Source organism: Aethalodelphis obliquidens, unplaced genomic scaffold (assembly GCF_003676395.1).
Source record: "Aethalodelphis obliquidens isolate GAN/ISIS:26980383/991018 unplaced genomic scaffold, ASM367639v1 scaffold42, whole genome shotgun sequence".
In the NCBI taxonomy this organism is placed as follows: domain Eukaryota; kingdom Metazoa; phylum Chordata; class Mammalia; order Artiodactyla; family Delphinidae; genus Aethalodelphis; species Aethalodelphis obliquidens.
Window position 1 is genome coordinate 11,146,679 of NW_020837986.1, and position 16,926 is coordinate 11,163,604.

The 16,926-nt window shown below is 34.9% G+C and overlaps 1 protein-coding gene across 5 annotated transcripts in view; it reads right to left on the reverse strand.

Annotated features, from left to right (window-relative positions):
• ITCH (itchy E3 ubiquitin protein ligase) overlaps nt 1-16,926 on the reverse strand; it is a 121,842-nt gene that overhangs the window by 16,672 nt on the left and 88,244 nt on the right. For 4 of the 5 annotated variants that reach the window (XM_027078538.1, XM_027078535.1, XM_027078536.1 and 1 more), the window contains 7 exons: nt 13,815-13,943; nt 9,553-9,625; nt 8,628-8,699; nt 6,043-6,131; nt 4,146-4,305; nt 3,707-3,840; nt 3,266-3,427 (listed from right to left, as the gene is read on the reverse strand). In XM_027078538.1, coding sequence (XP_026934339.1) covers nt 3,266-3,427; nt 3,707-3,840; nt 4,146-4,305; nt 6,043-6,131; nt 8,628-8,699; nt 9,553-9,625; nt 13,815-13,943 — 819 coding nt within the window. The remainder of the gene's footprint in view (nt 1-3,265; nt 3,428-3,706; nt 3,841-4,145; nt 4,306-6,042; nt 6,132-8,627; nt 8,700-9,552; nt 9,626-13,814; nt 13,944-16,926) is intronic. The other variant, XM_027078537.1, reaches the window with a different exon arrangement.

Below are 16,926 nucleotides of genomic sequence, written 5' to 3' on the forward strand. Positions count from 1 at the left end.
ACTTCCCAGTTTACAAAGAGCACAGGGAAATGAAACTCAAACTAAAAGCAACAGTATTATTGGGCTGAGGAGACATGAGGTTGGGAGCTTAAAGCTGCCAAAGCAGCTACAGAAAAACCCCTAGAAGAAAGAAGACAAAGAAAAGGAGCTCCCAAATCTGCACAGAAACACACTTCAACTCCTTAGCTCACTCCTAAATACACATGTCTAGGACGATGAAACTCCAAGGAACCCTGTGCAATGAACAAATGGAAAGCCAAAGATCCAACCAGAAATTTCAGCAGCCACCTAGGGCTGTAGAGACAGAATTTAAGCTTAATTCTCACAAGGTAATGGTAAAACACCTTGGGCTTTCCATTGTAAGGACTATGAACCATGTTCTAGGAATAAACATTATGTTTTAGGATTAAAAGCAAAATGGAAGTAGACTAGCTCTAGCAAGCTTCCACACAATCAATGTGATCTGTCCTTAATTTAACTGCCTGTCAAAACAAAACTCAATATTTTTCAAAGGGGGGAAAAAAAAGAACTCAGAGTCTCTACCATGTATCATCCACAATAAAAAATGACTACCTAGGCAAAGAAGCAGGAAAATGTGACCCATAAGAGAAAAAAAATCCATAGAATAAGGCCAACTGATAGCCCAATGCTGAAGTTAGTAAATACTTTCTAAAAGCTATTAAAAATGTATTAAATAATTTATAGGACAAGATGGACAAAATATATGAAGAGATAAAGATTCTCAACACAGAAACTCTTGAAAGAAGCAAATGCAAATGAAAGAATATCTGAATATCTGAAATGAAAATTTAATTGGATGAACCTAAAAGCAGTGAATTCAAACGCAGATCAATCAAAATGGCCCAAACTGAAGCACAGAGAAAATGAAAAAAATATAAACAGCATCTGGGATGATATCAAAGGTTAAATATACATGTATCCGAAGTCTCTGAAGTATGAAAGAGGGAATGAAGCAAAAGGAACATCTACAGAGAAAAAGCACAAAAATTTTCCATAACTGCTGAAATGGCATCAATCAGGAGAACATAAAAGCGCATATATACGAGGCAAAATGCTAAAAAACCTTTAGAAAATCTTTTAAAAGCCACAGAGAAAAACATACATTTCATCCAGAAAACAACAGAAATAGTGGCTCACATCATCAAAAATAGAAGACAATAACGGAATGACATTATTGAAAGAAAGTGTTTAAAAAAAAAAGAGAAAAAAAACCCCTATAAACCTAGAATTCTAAATCTAGTGAACATATCCTTCAAAACTGAAGATGACATACAGATGTTTTTGGATAAAAGCTGAGAGAATTTATTGCCAGCAGGCACACACTAACAGAAATGGTGAAGGAAGTTTTTAAGGCTGAGAAATGATCCCAGATGGAAAAAATGGATCTGCAGAAAGAAATGAAGAGAACCAGAAATAGTAACGTGAATAAATATAAAAGACTATTATTCCCTAATTTCTTTTAAAATCTATTGATTGCTTAAAGCACGAATATAGTATTATGGGGTTATAAACATAAGAAATAAAATAACAACAGCACAAATGGCTGAAATGAGATAAACAGAATTATACTATTATGAGCCTCTTATAATGTACAAGTAGTATATTAATTATAAATTATGTTACATATATTAATGTATTAGCATAATATTAATTAAAGGTGATAAGTTAAGGATGCATATATTCATTAGAGCAGTCACTAAACTTTAAAGAGGTATACAGCTAAGAAAAAACCAAAGATATATAAAAAGAAAACTAGAAATTATTAATATAAAAGAGGACAGGAAAGGAGGAACAAAAGAAATTGGGAAATAGAAGAAACAAATAGCAAGGTGGCAGGCTTAAGTCCAATCATATCAGTAATAACATTAAATTTAAATGTATCAATTGCAACTAAAAGTAATAATTATCAGAATGGATAAAAGTAGTAAGACCTAAGAATATGCTGCTTTTAAGAAACATACTTTAAACAGAAAGACAAAGGATTGAAAATAAAGGATGGAGGAAAATATACCATGCAAATATTAATCACAAGAAATGTGGAGAGGATATGTTAATATTTAAAAAGTAGAAAAGCAGGCAAGAGATCCAGAAACTGGAACTCAAGAATCAGCAGCTATGTGAAATCTCACCCCTATCTGACTGAACTGGTGTTGAGAATATGTCAGTGAACTAATAACTCGAGACTAAAAGTGTGAACTAATGCAAAGCATGAGAGACTACACTAAGAAAACCATCTTTTTACTTAAAATTTTTACCTGATCTTCAAATATTCCCCACAAAAATATCTGCATATAAATTTGAGATTCTTTTCAATGCCATGATGTTACATGGCATAGTAGTTACAGAATTGGTATTTAAAAAAGTGATCCAGCACTGCTTCTAGCCTTAAAACTCCCACTTCTGGAGAAAAACTTAAAGTTTTATATGACCAAAATTCTTTTCTATTACTTTATAAATCTTCATATTTCTGGTTAAATTGAAATATATCAGAAAGGGGGGCATTAAACTCATTAGCATCCACTAGACTAATTCTTTGTAAGGTTTACAGTTTGAATTAACCTGCAGGATAGTCAGTCCCTCTACCTTGCTGCCTCCACAAGAATCTGTCCTATCTCTCATGGGCTTTGCTGCCAGACTCGTTAAAAAGAAATTTAGACTGTCTACTGAATTTAGTCCTTAATTTCTTGTAATCTGGCCTCTATACCTACCATTGGGCTATAGTTCTAACTGTTCTCTTAAGGGTTATCATAACTTATTAGCCACAACATCTTCTAAAGATTCTTCATTTTCCTTGGCTTCTGAAATGCAGGACATGGCAAATGGGCTACCAATTCTGAGCTGCCTGACAGCATCACACACCATGGCAACTCTTATTTACGATTCGTGACTTGTGCTTTCCAGCCTCTGTAACTCTGCATATAACTTTTGCTCTTATTTCTACATAACTGAATCCTTCCCAACCATCAAGGCTCAAATTAAATACCATCAGATTCTTGCTCCATGATTATAGCTAGATGAAAGGATGTCTCCCATAGCACTTTTCTTGTTCCTCTCTCAATGTACTTACAAGGTATGACGTGGTGTATTGCATCCTTAATAATACATGAGTTCTCATAATAATTAGTATAAAGGCAAATATTATTTTTTGAAATACTGTCCACTAGTATTACTAAGCAATTATCAACATACTATACAGTCCAACAGAAAGGCTAAAAACTATGTCAAAAGGAGCATTCTCTCTTACCTGATATATTCCTCTTTATTTTCTTCTGTTACAAGAATATTGCCACCATTGGGTTTCAAATCATGACTCTTGATTTCACCTAAAATTTCTTTATCGACGGAAAAATACATTTCCAAACCACATTCCTCAATATTGTTTTCTCTGCCCAAATGAAAGTTAACACTGTTACACTGATTCAGTCATGTAAGAGTTTTTTTTTTTAACTAAAGGACTATGTTCTTAAATAACTATTGTTAAACTGTAACATCGGAATTAACAACAAAACTGGAACATTATGCTCTAAAATCACATTTTTGCCTAAGATATTTCTATAAAATTTATCATATTGAATAATGAGACAGGTTTAATGTAAACCATTTAAATTCAGTAAACCAATTACATGCTTACAGTCTGAATACATTACCAACACAACAATGATAAATTAAAAGGAAACAAACTTACTTAACCCAGATGAGAGAATTGTAAAATTCTGGATCAATAGATTCTAAATCCTTGAGACCAACTGGTTTGTTCAAGATACGCTTATAGAATGGCAAAGAAAAACCTGTGTCTATGAATTTCCCATGGAACAGAGCCTATGCAAGAAGAAAACAATACCATTAAAGATAATTTTATATTTTATAAGATATAAAAGATTTTATATATCTCATTGTATTTCAGAATGTTTTTGTTTTTTGAATGAAGAACTCATCTAACAAACAAAACAAACTCCCCTGTCATATGATCTATTATGGAATATTTCTGGGGAAAGGGCAGATATAACAAGCCCAATCTTAGACATATCTTAATGATGAGAAAATTTCAAATGAGAAAGTTAAAGAAACAATGCTTTAGTATTGCTAAATTAGCAAAGTAAACACAGTTCTCCACTTGCACTTACCATAGCAATAAACCTGCCAATAAAACGAAAATATTTCAGGTGATCTGGATTGATGTAAGAAGCGGGGTTTATCTGCAAGCAGTAATTATCCTTCCCTGCATATTCAAACAGGCAATACATTGGGTTCAACACCTCATGTGACAAAAGAAAGAACCATTCTCTGAAATCAAAAGAAAATTTAGGATGAAAAATCTTGTAAGTAACCATACCAATAAATCAAAGAGCAGTGTTATAAAGTTCTCAGGAATCTATACTCCCCTGATGGTGATATTTCTCTAGTCACTGCTTCTGTACAAACTGCCATCTATTGTACAGAGATATTTACACACTGCATATTTCAAAGAATCTAAGACATCACTGACTTTAAAGACAACATTATTTGATGAACCACTAACAAATTTTTTCCAATTGTAATACACATCTCAGTTTCAGAGATGTTAAAATATGAAAAATTTAGTCTTAGAATCAGTGAAATACTATACATAGGCAAGTTTAAAATTCACTGTTGACCCATGTGGTTAGAACAGCTGAAACAAGTCTAACATTATTCCATCCATTACAAAGCCCCTCAGTGATGCTCATTAAGTTCCACTGCTCTCTAAATCTTAGATAAATACGAAAAACCTTCCAATTTCACAGAGGCAATAAAGCACTTAATTCAAGCTACTCATTCATTAGGAAAATACTGAGAAGCTCTAATTCAAATGCTGTGAAAATACCAACCAACACTAACGTAAGATTATAGTTATTAACTACGTAACATGGGTGAAGGTCTGGAAGAACAGTAGGCAGAGTGAATCTGGGGCAATATATGTGGTATCAGCTCGTGCCTGAGATTTCCTTTCTTGTTGATTTATGGCCTCTGGTAGTAATCCTGCTTATACTTTAATACTGCTAGTTAATTTTCTAGTTAAGAAGGAATGATTGCCCCCCTGAATTATCTTTACCTAATACAAAATTAAATGTTTCTATTCATATTTGTTATTTACCTGTGATTACTTCATACATTTGAAATGTGAGCTTTGAAACAAAACCTAAGTAAAAATCCCTCAAATGTAGCCACCAGTTAGTGACCCCACAAAGACACAGGGTCTGAACTAGGATATTAATAAACAGTATTTCTACTCTTCACAATAATCCCAGAGAAGTAGATATGATCATTCTTATTTTACAGATGAAGATATTTGCCCCAAGCTATACTATTGAGTGCAGAAAAAGGATTCAAATCCAGTCTTGACTACAAAGTCCTTGGCTTTCCATACTGCCACTGCAAATTTTTAACCTGCTATGATACACTGTTATGGAATAAGCAAAGCAATTTCCTGCTTGGGTCTATCTTCTAGGGGTTTGATTAGAAGCTCCAATATTAAGAAAGGAGAATTTATAATTTCAACTCCTATTTTATACAGCTTTCTATATTTTCAAAACATATATTAATCTCAGTTGGGAACTGAATGACTATTATCTCTATCAGGAATCTGTGATGGAGAAAGTGACCTGAACACTATAGGGCCTTGTATGTTCTGTGGAACAGATATGAGGTGGTGGACTGAGCACTGGCTTCTGGTTTGATGATGTAAAGCTTGCATCCAGGCTCTACAACTTAGTTATATGTCTTTGGTGAGTCCCTAAACCTCATTATTACCTGCAAAATTCTCTCACAGAGTTATCCTGAGGATTAAAGGAGTGATGTGGGTGAAATCAACTAACAGTACCTTAGAAAGTGCTGAATTAATGTTTCTTGAAATTTTATAATTGCAACATTAATAAAGGTACAAAAATTTGCTACATTTCATTTTCCTGAAACAGAAAATTGAGAAAATAATACTTGCAAGCAAAGTGTAATGATACCTTTGGAGGAAAGGAACTAAGTTCTGAGTATTCATATTATCACTACCTTGCTACACCTCCATAATCTAAACCTTCTTCTCCTGGAAAAATCACCCACAAACGTCTTCGCAGATCTTGGGGACTGAAGCTCATTATCTACCAAAAAAAAAAAAAAGAAAAAAAAAGAAGAAGTAAAAGAATCAGTAAAAGTAGAAACACCTTATACCACTTACTTCCAGGTTAGAAATCTCCTGCATTACAAGTAACTTAAATTCCCCATGACATAGAATGCTGTCTGTGGTTTGGTCAACACCACACATATAGAAAATACATTAAAGTTTCATAATGTTTTATAAATTATACATATCTATATTTCTGTATACTTTATACATATATAATTTTCTTTTAAATGATCCTACTACTGACAAAGTTCCTTCTTTCTCTCATTTGCTTAGAGCAGAGTAACTGTGACCATGAGCAGAGCTTAGGTCCTTTTTGGTTTGGGTAGGTTTGGGTTTGTTTTATAGCCAAAAGGTACACATAATAACTAACTGGCTAACTTGGAAATGAAAAACAGAGGCTGCAGAGAAAATATAGTTAATTTGAAAAAACCTGGAAACCTGGAAAAACTACTCAAATTTTGTATTCTACTACAGTGGTTAATAAGATCATCTTCATATTTGAAGGACAGTACCATTATTGAGCTACAATGAAGAGGTCATTTGGGTTCTTGCTTTTTAAAAGTATTTAATTACTTGCCCAAAATTGGGCCTGTAGAAGATTACAAACATTAATCACTCTTAGGAAAAAAAATGACAGGGCCTGGAGAGAATAAAGTCCGTACAATGATTCTATTTCATGAAAGGATAAGAATGAACAATCACATTTAAATATCCAGAGAGGCTCAGTAAGTGACCTGCTTATGCTAGGGCTCTCTCAGTTCCCACACTTTCATGAATTCATATCCCACTCAAACAAGAAAATGCCAGATGTAACAAAAAATTCAATGCTTATGACAAGTATTCCACAACACTACAGGCTAGAAATATAGCAATGCAAATGAGAAATGTTATAAGTTAAAATTATCCTTTCTGTTCATTTCTTGTTCCTTCTGGCTATTCCTTGTCCCTGTGGCTGCTCCCCAAACCGTAGGGCTGTCCCTGATCTCGCTTGCTGTCCCCCCAGAAAAAAATACCTTGAAATAATACCTTTTAACAAATGCCAGTATGAAGGAAAAAAAGAAATGTTTCTCCTGCAATTTCCCCCATAAGCAGTTGTGCTGTGTCAAGAAAAACACTTACTACCCCAAACAACTTTATCCAAATGCTATGAAGAAAATCTGATGCTAATTTTGCTATACGTCACTCTTCCAAAGCGATCAAAATTTTCTCTTTTTATTTCACATTTATTGGATGGATGTAGAGTTTAGGGTGACGAGTTTTAAAAACTGTTTTAGCATCATCTGGTCTGTCATTCTGCGAAAGTCTCTAGGTATCAATAGCTAAAGGGACATTTACTCATGTTCACATCTTTTCAGCACTGCTATTGGCAAGTTATGTTCCAAGAAACTGGCCCACCAGAGACTGACTACTCAGTGACTGCATACTGGTTACGAACATGAAAATAAGGAATAGGTAATCACGGGGTAGAGAATGGCCTTGGAGCCTTGCTTACATCAGATCAAGAGAATGACTCATAATTCTCTAAGTGGCCTTAGTCAAGCTCTGCTCCTAAAAAAATATCTGCTCCTACTTAGCAGGATGCCAACTGGCATTTCCCTTCAATGTTAATAACTGAGGTTCCATTAGTAAAGAATATATATAATTGTTTCTGAAAGTAAGTAGACAGCTATTGTCAACTATCTCAGACAATCTCTTTTTCCTTTACATTCGGTTTAGCACTTCTCAAAGCTGTAGCTACCAAAATTATCATAAGGGTTTGATAATAAAGAATCACAACCACATGTGGCCATAAAACAAGGACGAACTGGATGTTTGCATATTAAGACATTTTTTTCCACTGGTCATTTTAATATATCAAAATCACTTAATACTTAGCTGTAGTTGGTTGGTAAACAAAGTTGTAAAATAAAGGTAAGTAGTAAATTAACTCAGGTTCTGAGGACAGCTAAAACATTTGTTGACTACTCCTGAAAACATTATTTTTAGATATTGTCATCAATGACCAATTACATTTTTTACTACATAAAAAATTCTTTAAATTATAGGAGTAAATATGCTTATTATAAAAATGCAAGCAATACAGAAGTTTAAAAACAAAGTCTTCTCCTCTCTTTTTCTATCTGTATCCAGTATGTTCATACAGTACTTCCAGACTTTTGTCTACCAAAAGCCTATTTTTTTACTTAAATATCTATTTCACATCAAACACTGAGCTTAGAAATGGAAACCTGAAACAAATACTAAGTTACTCTGACACTTCAAAAGCACAGAACATACACATACACAAAACACACACACAAAGCTATCTGCATTTTCCGCAATTTTAAGTACTAAGGTAGCTGGCAATGAGATTAGACTTAAAAAATTCAAGGACTCCATCTCAAAAAGTTCCAAAGTGTTTGAACTGCTAGCACCAAAAGGTTTTGGGCTGGAAGCCAGGGGGAAAACCATTAAGTGGATGAAACAGTACCTGCTGAAAGGAATCCTCAAACAATGTTTTTCTTGTCACTGTAATCTTTATGTGCTGTGGCATGGCCAGTTGCTGAAATATAAGAATGTCTTAAGTCAACTCTCACCATTAAAATGGCCTATCAAAAAACCAAAAGGGTAAAATTTTACTTACTTTTTTGCTTACAGTAACAAGCAGACTATGAATATGAACTTTTATTTAATAATGTTTAACCACGCATTTGTGAGTATTCATGCTAATTATAGATCATCTGATACATAAGAAACAGAAGAAAGCAAGATGTCGTATGCACAGTGATTACTTAATGAGTCAAACAAATCTTTACTTAAATTTTCTAAAAGCTAATTCAAATTCTTTTTGCTTGCACAGGCCCAGTACAAGAGTTTGAAGTTTAAAAATGTTCATCATAGTAACACTTTGACTAGTACATTAATTTTATTTAGACCCCATAAAGAAATCATTAATTCAGTAAACATTTATAATACATCAGAAATAATTGATCACATTTCTTAAACATACTCTGAATATAACCATATATATGTACTAATGTATCTATCAAAGTGATACATATGTACGGATCTATCAACGTCATTTATATCAAATGCTAGATATAAAAGGAGCTGGTTATAATTTACATATCAGAAATGTTTTAACTCATTTGTTTTAAGATTTCTTCAATCTGAAAATAATGAGTACTGGAATGAGTAGCAATGTTTCCTTATTCAAATGGTTTCAAATTTATTCTTCCGGACAAGAGAAGCCATAAATTATCTAAGGGATAAATCTATTTCTTTGACCTAAAAATAGGAGAAAAATTCCAATGCTTCCATTTCACCTCTTTTTCTACAGGTTAATTATTTTCACAATCACTGACTGTGTAAGCAACATAATAAAAGGAGTACAGAAATACAGTCCCAATACTAACCTGACACCAGAACCGGAAATACTGAACCTTTGCCTTGAAGTCCCGTACATAGGCTATCTGGGGTCCATTGTCTCTGAGGAAGAATGTTAATATGACATATATAGTTTCTTGTAAGATAAAATATTGAAGGAAAGCACAATACCACACTCCCTAAGAACTCAGTAGTCAAATACAAAAATGCCCTAGTACAGCATACTCCTAATACCATCTTTAAAATAAAAAAAAAAAGTCCCATGACTATTTTTAAGTAAGAAACAGAAATAAACTTTGATCTTTTTAAAGCCCCTGTTGTGAGATTCTCTCTTATATACAGCCAAATATAACAGGACTAGGTAAAGGAGGTTCTGTCTGAGAACGGTGTCTATTCCTGAATCCATTCTCTCCTTTGACCTTAACAGAGTCTTGAGATTTACTTGGGCAGACTACATTTCCCAGTTTTTCTCCTTTTTTCTCTCAAGTTTACTAGGGTTTACCAATATTATTAAATTTTTGAAGACCCAACTTGTAGCTTTGATTTTTCTGTTCTCTCATTTCCATTTCATTGATTTCTGCTTTTATGCATATTTTGTATTTAATTAACTTTTCTATTTCTAGCTTCTTAAGGTGGAAGCAGTGATCAATGATTTTACACCCTATTTTCTAATCTAGTCCTCTAAAGCAATTAAGTCTTCCTCCAAGACTACTTTTGTTAAATCCCACAAATTGTGATGTTTTGCTTTTATTATCATAAAGTAAAAAAAATTTCCTTATTTCTAGTGAGCCAGTTCTTTGAGCCATGGATTATTCAGTAGTGTGCTATTTAAGTCCCACTGGACTATTTTTTAATGATGGAGAGAAATATACTTCTGTTTCATACAAGCCTCTATTGTTTTGGGGTTTTCTGCTATATGTGCCCAAACTTAATTGTAACTAAGATTAATGATACAACAGTATCTGTTTGTAATTTATTACATATCTAATTTCATTAATACCTAATTGGCCTGAATTCCTAGTTTGTTTGAAACATGAAAGTTTAGTTTTATATTTTCTGCATATTAAAAAAAAGTAACGACGGGCTTCCCTGGTGGCGCAGTGGTTGAGAGTCCGCCTGCCGATGCAGGGGACACTGGTTCGTGCCCCGGTCTGGGAAGATCCCGCATGCCGCGGAGCGGCTAGGCCCGTGAGCCATGACCGCTGAGCCTGCGCTCCGCAACGGGAGAGGCCACAACAGTGAGAGGCCCACGTACCACAAAAGAAAAAAAAAAGAAAAAAAAAAAATAACGAGAGGTCAGCAATGTCCTGAAATTAAAGCCAGACAAAGGTGCTACATGAAAACAAAACTGCATTGTACAACTGAAACAATACTGTATGTCGAGTACAACTTAATTAAAATAAAAAAATTAAAAAGTATGTTTATAATGTGCTTAACAAAATTAAAAAGAGAAAAACTACAGACCAATCTCTCTTATGAACATAGATGCAAGAATCCTAAAAAAAAATACTAGTAAATTCAATTCAGGAGTATATTAAAAGGATTAACATTTTAATCCTTTTGACCAAGTGGAATTTATCTCTGGAATGCAAGGATGATTTAACATATGAAAAGTCAACGCAGTACACCACACATTAATAAGGGGAAAAAAACCACACAATCATCTCAAATGATGCAAAAAAGCATTCAACAAAATTCAATATCCTTTTATGATAAAAAACATTCAACAAACTAGAAGGAAACCAACTCAACATAATAAGAGCTATATATGAAAATCCCACAGCTCACATCACACTCAATGGTGGAAGAATGAAAGCTTTCCCTCTAAGATCTGGAACAAGGCAAGGTTGCCTGCTTTCATCACTTCTATTCAACACAGTATGGGAAGTTCTAGCCAGAGCAATTAGGCAAGAAAAAGACAAGGCATTCAAATTGGAAAGGAAGAAGAAAACATTCCTGTTTGAAGATGATATGATCTTATATATAAAAAACCCTAAAGACTCCAGACGAAAAAACCTGTTAGCACTAAGTAAATTCAACAAAGTAGAACACAAAACATACAAAAATCAGTTGTATTCCTATATACTAACAATCAACAATCTGAAAAGGAAATTTTACAAAACAATTCCGTTTACAAATAGCATCAAAAACAGTAAAACACTTAGGAATCAATTTAACCAACAGGGTAAAGACTTGCACAATGAAAACTATAGAACATTGCTGGAAGAAAATAAAGAAGACAAATAAATGTAAAGACAGCTTATGTTCATGGATTAGAAGACTTAATATTGTTAAGATGTCAACACTAACCAAAGAAAACTTCAATGCAATCCTTATCAAAATCCCAATGTCTTTGTTTTTTTTTTTTGCAGAAATAGAAAAACCCATACTAAAGTTCATATGGAATCTCAAAAGGACCCTGAAAAGCCAAAACAATCTCAAAAAAGAACAAAGTTGGAGGACTCACATTTCCTGATTTCAAAATTTAGTAAAAGCTACAGCAGTCAAAACAGTGTGGTGCTGGAATAAACACAGACATACACAAAAATAGAACAGAAAGGCCAGGAATCAACCTTCACATATATGGTCAAATAGTTTTTGACAAGGGTGCCAAGACCACTAAACAAAATGGTGCTGCCAAAACTGGATATCCACTTGCAAAAGAGTGGAGTTGAACCCTTACTAAAACCATTTACAAAAATTAACTGAAAATGAATCCAAGGTCTAAATGTAAGAGCTAAAGCTATGAAATGCTTAGGAAATACACAGAATGGGAGAAAGTATGTGCAAATGACATATGTGATAGGGATTAATATCCAGAATATACAGAGAACTTCTAAAGCTCAACAAAAAACAACCTGATTCAAAACTGGGCAAAGAACTGAAACAGACATTTGTTCTAAGATACAAAAAATGGTCAGTAAGCACATGAAAAGATGCTTAACATCATGAATCATTAGAGAAATACAAACCACAATGAGATACCATTTCATACTAATTAGGATGGCATTACACACACCCAAACACACACACACACAGAGTAACAACTGTTGGCATGGATGTGGAAAAACTGGAACCCATGTGCTCTATCAGTGAGAACGTAAAGCGGTACATTCGCTGTGGAAAACAGTATGGCAACGTCACAAAAAAACCCACAGAATTGTCATTTGATTCAACAATTCTAATTATGAATATATATGCAAAAGAACTGAAAGCAAGAACTTGAACAGATATTTGTACCCTCATGTTCACAGCATCATTCACAATAGCTGAAAGGTGGAAACAACTCAAATGTCCATGAACCACATGTATACACAAAATGTGGTAATACATAAAATGCAATATTATTCAGTCTTAAAAAGAAATGAGGGCTTCCCTGGCGGCGCAGTGGTTGAGAGTCCGCCTGCCGATGCAGGGGACACGGGTTCGTGCCCTGGTCCAGGAAGATCCCGCATGCCGCGGAGCGGCTAGGCCCGTGAGCCATGGCCGCTGAGCCTGCACGTCCGGAGCCTGTGCTCCGCAGCGGGAGAGGCCACAACAGTGAGAGGCCTGCGTACCGCCAAAAAAAAAACAAAAAAAGAAATGAAATTCTGATACAAGCTAAAACATGGATGAGCCTTGGAAACATGATGCTAAGTGAAATTAGCCAGTCACAAAGGACAAACATTGTATGATTAGTCAAATTCAGAAACAGAAGGTAGAACAGTACTTATGAGGGACTGGGGGAGAAGGGAGACTGGAGAGTTACAGTTTACTGGGTACAGAGTTTCAGTATAGGATAATAAAAAAGTGTTAGAGATGGATCGTGGTGATGGTTGCACAGCAATAAGTGTACTTAACACCACTAAGATATAAACCTAAAATGGTCAACTTTGTTATGTCTATTTGACCATAATTTAAAAAATAAAAAACCCTAAACAAAACATATTAAGCAAATCAACGAAACACAGTTACTTTTCAAAAATGGAAAAGAAAAAGTAATGGGAGTTTTCAAGTTAAAAGGTGATAGAAATGAAAGAAAGTAGGTATCAGAAATCAGGGATTAATTGGTGAGCAGTACTGTACTGATAATTTCTAAACACTCTCATTCAATGCTGTGAATAGATGATAACAAATATGGAAAGTCTCTAGGAGAAAATATTTAAGAAGCTAATGGAAATACAAAACATTTAGTGATCAGAGACCTACAGGCAAGCCACCTCAAGAAATAGCACTCTTTGGTAATTGAGATCTTTATATAAAAATCTTAGGAATCAGTTTTACTCTTAATCAAAACATTTAGAAAACTTACAAGGCAGATTTTCCAGTGCGGGGATCTATATAGGTGGTTGTTCTTCTATTGTGGTCCACAAAATATGGAATTCCATCTACTGTGAACCTCATTTCCCAGCCTTCAGGTAAGGGCTTTTCATTTAATTGACTATATAAAACACAGAAACATATATAAACAAAAAATGTTAAAGAGTTCCTTGTTTGCCAAGTACAGAAACTAAAAATACCCATAAAGGCGGTAGAAATCTTCTAGAAAACCATTTAGTCCAGTATTTTCCACCTGTTTACTAAAATCCTACAAGCATGTTAAACATGTCAACAGGCCCGTCAACCTCATCTCTCTTTTAAACTTTCGTAACAGCAGTCTAACTGGTTTTGCTGCCTCTAGTCTCACTCTGGTCCTGTACTCATATTTCACGTTGCTGACAGAGTACTAAAACGGAGATCTGAACAAATTCTTTCTCTTCTAAAAGTGATATCACTATTCACCACTAACCAATTATAAGACATAAACTCCTCCATTTGGCCCTCACTCTGTCTCGATACTCTGCCCTCTATGTTTCCTTTCAGTTTTACCTCTGCACTCTACCTCCAACTCCCTTCCATGAACCCTGTGTAGTGTACGCCTACTCACCATTTCCCTAAACAAGACATGGTCTGTCAAACCTCCAAGTGAAGCCCTTCCCCTTGGCCAGAATCTCTATTATTCCTATTAAGGCAACTCAAATGTTCTTAATGGAGTATTCCTACCCACTTCCTTAATACCTATCTTTAGACCTTGCTTAATCTGTCTAAACTTCAGTGTTCTAAGTTTCATCCATATTTTCCAGTTCATTTTTCTCTATTCTACAGTTTCATTTTTCTCATCTGGTGGGTTTGGTGAGAAGGCAAAGCAATGGAAATGTTCAAGTTCACAACAGAAAGGAAGAAAAGGAGGGGTTAGAGGCATTTAATCTCACTGTTTTAGAGAGCCACTACTGCTGACAGGAGTGTCACTTTCCTCAAGTGTACTTCAGAAGAACAAAAGGCTTAGAACCATTGCCTAGAACAGTACTTTGTGAACTATGTCAAAAAGTTAAGATCATTTAACTATATTTACAGAACTAAATACAAATGTCAGACAAAAAAGACTACTAAAAATTTAAGAAGATAACACTTCTCATTTGTTGTAATCATATTTGCAAGATGGGCTCAGTAACAAGTTGTTTTCTTGAAAACAAATTGGATAGAACTGGGTCGTTTGTATTATTTATAAAAATATGATTCTAACTTTAGCTCTGAAACTTTAAAGCAAATTACAGAAAGGTGACATGGTCTATTCTATCCTTAGTGACAGAATTTTAAAGAGAAATTAGAAATGTTACCTATGAAATTCTTAATTATTCCTTTTTAAGAAATTGAAAATATTTAAGTTAAATACCATAACTCCATAAAATGTTGTGATTTGCTGGTACCCAGAAATAGATTTTAAATTTAAAGCACACCTTTAAAATAGAGGTTCTTAAAACCCTGACCTATGGTAGTTGTGAAGATTTAATCACGCCCAAACAGAGGTCAGACCTCTGCCCTCAGCTACTGGGAGATGATCTCTAGGCCTCTGGAATGTCCTGCCTGTCAAGTGTATCTCTGTTTGCTTAGGGGCTTCGAACACCAGACTGTCAATCATGTGATTTATGAGGGAGGCTTTGGAATATGCCATATCAGCTCTAACCTCTGGAGTAACTAGACACTATAGGTATTAGCCCAAACTGTGGGGAAGAGCTGGAAACTAAAGGTTAGCTATGCAGGCAGTACATGATGGAGCCCCAATAAAAACTCTGGATACTAGAGACTAGGGTGAGATTCCCTGGTTGGCAATACTCAACACATACTGTTCCACATCAATTCTGGGCATTTGGAACCCTCTCACATTCTGCCCTATACATCTCTTCCTTCTGTTGGTTCTAGTTTGTATCCTTTCCCTGTAATAAAGGAGGCTGTGAGTATAAGAGGTTTCAGAGAGTTCTAGTCTCTCTAGTGAGTTATTGAACCTGAAAGTGGTTGGGTAGACACCCTAAATTTGTAGTCAGTCAGTTTGAAGTGAGAGTAGTCTTGGAGACCTCCCAGCTTGTGCCTGATGTCTTAAGTGAGGTCAATTTTGTGGGGACTGTGCCTTCTGACTATATAGCTTACCAAATTCCCTGCAGAATGGAACCCTCTGGAAATCTGATAAACACACAGCATTACATATTGTTATGGGCTGAATTGTGTCAACCCACAAATTCTTCTGCTGAAATCCTAACCCTCAGTACCTCAGAATGCGACCTTATTTGGAAGCAGGGTTATTAAAGATGTAATTAGATGAGATCATGCTGGAATAAGGTGGGCCACTAATCCAATATGATCGATGTCCTTATTAAAGGGGGAAATTTGGACCTTGAGACATGCATACAGGAAGAATGCCACTGGAGTTACGCTGCACAAGCCAAGGAACTATCAAAGACAGAAGAGAGACCTGGAACACATCCTTTCCTAGTGCCTTCAGAGGGAGCACAGCTCTGCTGACACCTTGACCTTGAACTTCTATCTAGCTTCCTAAAATATGTATAAGACAAGTTTCTGTTGTCTAAGTCACTCAGTTTGTGGTACTTTGTTAAAGCAGCTCTAGCAAACTAATACATACACTATCACATAATGTTATAAAGAAAAACAATTACATATACATAATAAATATTAAAAAGATAAACTTGTAATAAATAATATATCTCTTTAGTGGCTTATTAACTAGCAAGTTCTTGTAATGATGTGTGTAAACAATATTTTGAGATATCTGCAACAACTGCAGAAAGATATTAAAAACCTGTGATTTCTACTGGTGGCAAAGTCCTAGGCATTGTTAGTTCTAATATTATGGTTGTGGCCTACAATCATAATGGAAAGAACACTCAGTTTCAGGTAAAGGTTACTGAAAATGAATATGTATTTTTCCCCTCTAAGTCACATACTCCCTGAATTCTATCCAGAGATGTCAGGTTGCAAAACCCCACTTTAGAATTAGTAATCTGGTCTTACTAACAACAAACAGGTATTTTTTGGGGGGAAAACACACACACACACACACACACACACACACACACACACACACACACACA